Source organism: Ovis aries, chromosome X (assembly GCF_016772045.2).
Source record: "Ovis aries strain OAR_USU_Benz2616 breed Rambouillet chromosome X, ARS-UI_Ramb_v3.0, whole genome shotgun sequence".
NCBI lineage: Eukaryota > Metazoa > Chordata > Mammalia > Artiodactyla > Bovidae > Ovis > Ovis aries.
The window spans coordinates 133229541-133232334 of record NC_056080.1 but is presented as its reverse complement, the minus strand read 5'-3'; the positions used below and the strand labels follow the sequence as shown (position 1 = coordinate 133232334).

The window sequence follows — 2794 nt, the reverse complement described above, 5'->3', positions numbered from 1 at the left end:
TGACACATCAAAACACCCCGGGAATCTGGCTTTGCTGACCCAGGGCTGAGGCTTGCTGGGAGGGGTCTGGAAATGTGGGCAGGGGCGGTGGAATGAGTTGCACAGATTCATGGAGCTTTCCGTGTGCAGAGCCACATTCCTCCTTTCCTTCCAGGGGTGCCGGGAGCTTGCATGGACGGCATGAATATGTGTCCTTCTGGGTGGACCAGACATGGCCATGCCACGCCCCTCAGCATCTGCCCTCCCAGCCCCTCGGGGATCCGTGGACGTCTCCATTGTCTCCTTCCTGGATCCCACAGAAGTACCCGGGAGAGGGCAGAAAAGAGGTTTCCCAGAGGAAGCGAGGGCCAAGCCTTCTCGCTAGTCCGGGAATTTGGGCTTGGCCTCCCAAGGAAGGGAGGAGGCCTGCAAGTAGGTCGCACAGCTGCTTCTCAGGAGAGACAACACCACCAAGCAGGCCCTCAGCAAGTAGCAACTGTAACTGCTATAATTATGCATCAGATGTCAGGCATGGGTTGCCCAGTGGGACGGCAGGGATGCACAGGCCAGCCCGAGGGTACTGAGCTTCCTCTCTAGGCCAGCAGGCGAGGAAAGACACCTTCTTCGAGGGAAGGATTTCTCTGCATCAGGCACTGTGCTGCCTGCTTCAAGGTGTTGCCTCTTCTAGTCCTCCCAAGAGTCCTTCTTCATCCCATCCCCACCCCCTTCCCTGCCCCAGCCCCTCCCCCAGCCCCTTCTGGGGGCTCCCCCTGAACCCTGCAGCTCATCCCTTCTCCAGTCTCCTGTGGGCACTGCTGAGTGGGCATCTGCCAGGAGCAAATGCCCCCAGTCAGTTAGCATGGATCATGTATTTTGGTCTTTCCCTCATGCAGACTAGAGATTCAGAAACAAGTACCGGGTCTCCATTTTGCCAGTCAAAGCACACAGCTTTATTGAATGTACATAAAAATGCAGACTTGGTGGACAAGGTTAAGTCAGTACAGCGCATAGAAGAGGGGTGTACTTTTTTGCTCAATAGGTATCGTTCATAGGCTTGCGAAGAAAAGAGAGTAAATGGAAAGGATCCCATCTAAGCAGCAACTGATAGGCTTTTGGCACAAGCCCCCTATGGGTCTGGTCTCCCCAGCATGGCCCAGCTTAGACACAGAGACCACCACAGGCCAGGCATCCCCACTGAGGCTAGAACATGTTGTTCTTGGACCACAGCTGGCCGCTGAAAGGACCCTTTACCACAGGGAGAAGGCTGCAAGGGAGCAATTTACAATGCACATTGCCTGCAGACTGAAAACTCAAGAGGTTACTCAAAGCTCTGTGGGAACCCCCGCCTGACCAGTAAGAGTGTGGTCCCGGATTCAGCAAATGCAACTTTCACCCAGAGATGTGCTGAGCCAGCTAACGCTGGGTCTTCAATAGCACCCGCTGCAGAGTCTTTGAGAACACAAGTGTGTGTTCCCCCATTGACTGGGCTTTGTTTTGGGGTGGATCAGTCCCACCCTGCTGGAGGGGCCACTTAAGAGGCCAGGGTTTCTGAGAGAAGCTGTCTGTTTGTGTTCCTGACAAAGAGGGGCACGAAGGGGCATAGCACTTGGGCTCTCAGCAACTCCCCCGACAAGGCTGGCTTTTCAGACAAACCCGTCAGGGGTTTCACAACCTGCCCCTCAGCACATTCACTTCCCTCTGGTATCAAAGGAAGCATCAAGCCAGAAACAGACTTGGCCAGCATGTTATTAATAACTGTCATGCTTATTAACAAATTTAATCCAGCCTGCTGCAGAAATGAGTTGCAGCAAAGAGACACGGTCTCCCGACACACTTGGCTGAGGCACGTCTTCATCTGGCCCTGATTTTCCACACCTGCATTCAAGTTATCCGGGCCACACAAAGCCTTTCCGTCCTCAACAGCAGGGTCGGGAGTCGGGATTGTGTTTCCAGCAATGGAGAGGCTGGCCAAATGACTGTTGATATCATGGCTAAACGAAAAACCGGCATCCTTGGGCTCAGCTAACAATACTTTTCCCTGCATGAAAGGGCCCTTGGAGAAGCCAAGAGCACAACAGAAATTTTTAATATCTTTAGCATCACTTTTTAAATAAAAATGTTCTCCTTTTCACTAGGGAAAATGTGATTTTTCTTCATTCAGGCCCTTTCCTCTTTGACCGGTCCTAGGTTCTTACTGCCCATGTCTCATGTCAGCCTCATCCCCAGGATTTGGCATTCCCTGAATCTTTGAATGAAGACTAGATCCCTTATCCACCCTTATCCATACGCAGTTCCCTACAATTCTTCTTGTTTCTCACTGTGCTTACATCCTTTTCTGATTAGTGGGTGAACTGTAGCAACTTCTAGTTCTGTCCTCTAGAACTGCTTTTGCTAAATCACGAACTGGATCACATTTATATCTGTGACAAGTCACAGGAGGGCCTCACTCTTTTAAAAAGCCATCTTATTGTAGTGTTCTAGGGAAGAGACTGTTGGATGTTCTTTTCCTGGACACAAACTGCACTATCTGCCATTAGACAGATTACTGGGGAAAATGCAAATACATAGAGCTTTGCTGAGTCTTTGTAAATATAAATGTCACCACTCAGCTCAGTTGATTTTCCGGCATCAAATTCCTATTAATTTTCAAATGTTTCTCCTCTGGCATTTATCTCCCTTAAGCTGGATCCCACTGTTTCCTCAGAGGTACAGCATTTAACTTTTCTAGCACCCAAGTTAAGAGGAGAAGAAAACAAAGACTGGGAGAGGTTGCTGAGTTGCCTCTTGACCCTGCATTCTGACTCCCTCCTCCTCC

General features: G+C 50.5%; 1 protein-coding gene across 1 annotated transcript; it reads right to left on the bottom strand.

The window, feature by feature from the left end:
- Positions 1 to 905: 905 nt before the first annotated feature.
- On the bottom strand, positions 906 to 2215 carry LOC101120732 (protein ARMCX6-like). Its single transcript, XM_015104749.3, has 2 exons — positions 2175 to 2215; positions 906 to 2081 (listed from the first exon to the last, which is right to left on the bottom strand). Exons 1-2 carry the CDS (start codon positions 2213 to 2215, stop codon positions 1511 to 1513), a joined length of 612 nt encoding a protein of 203 aa, XP_014960235.1. The 3' UTR covers positions 906 to 1510.
- Positions 2216 to 2794: the final 579 nt, after the last annotated feature.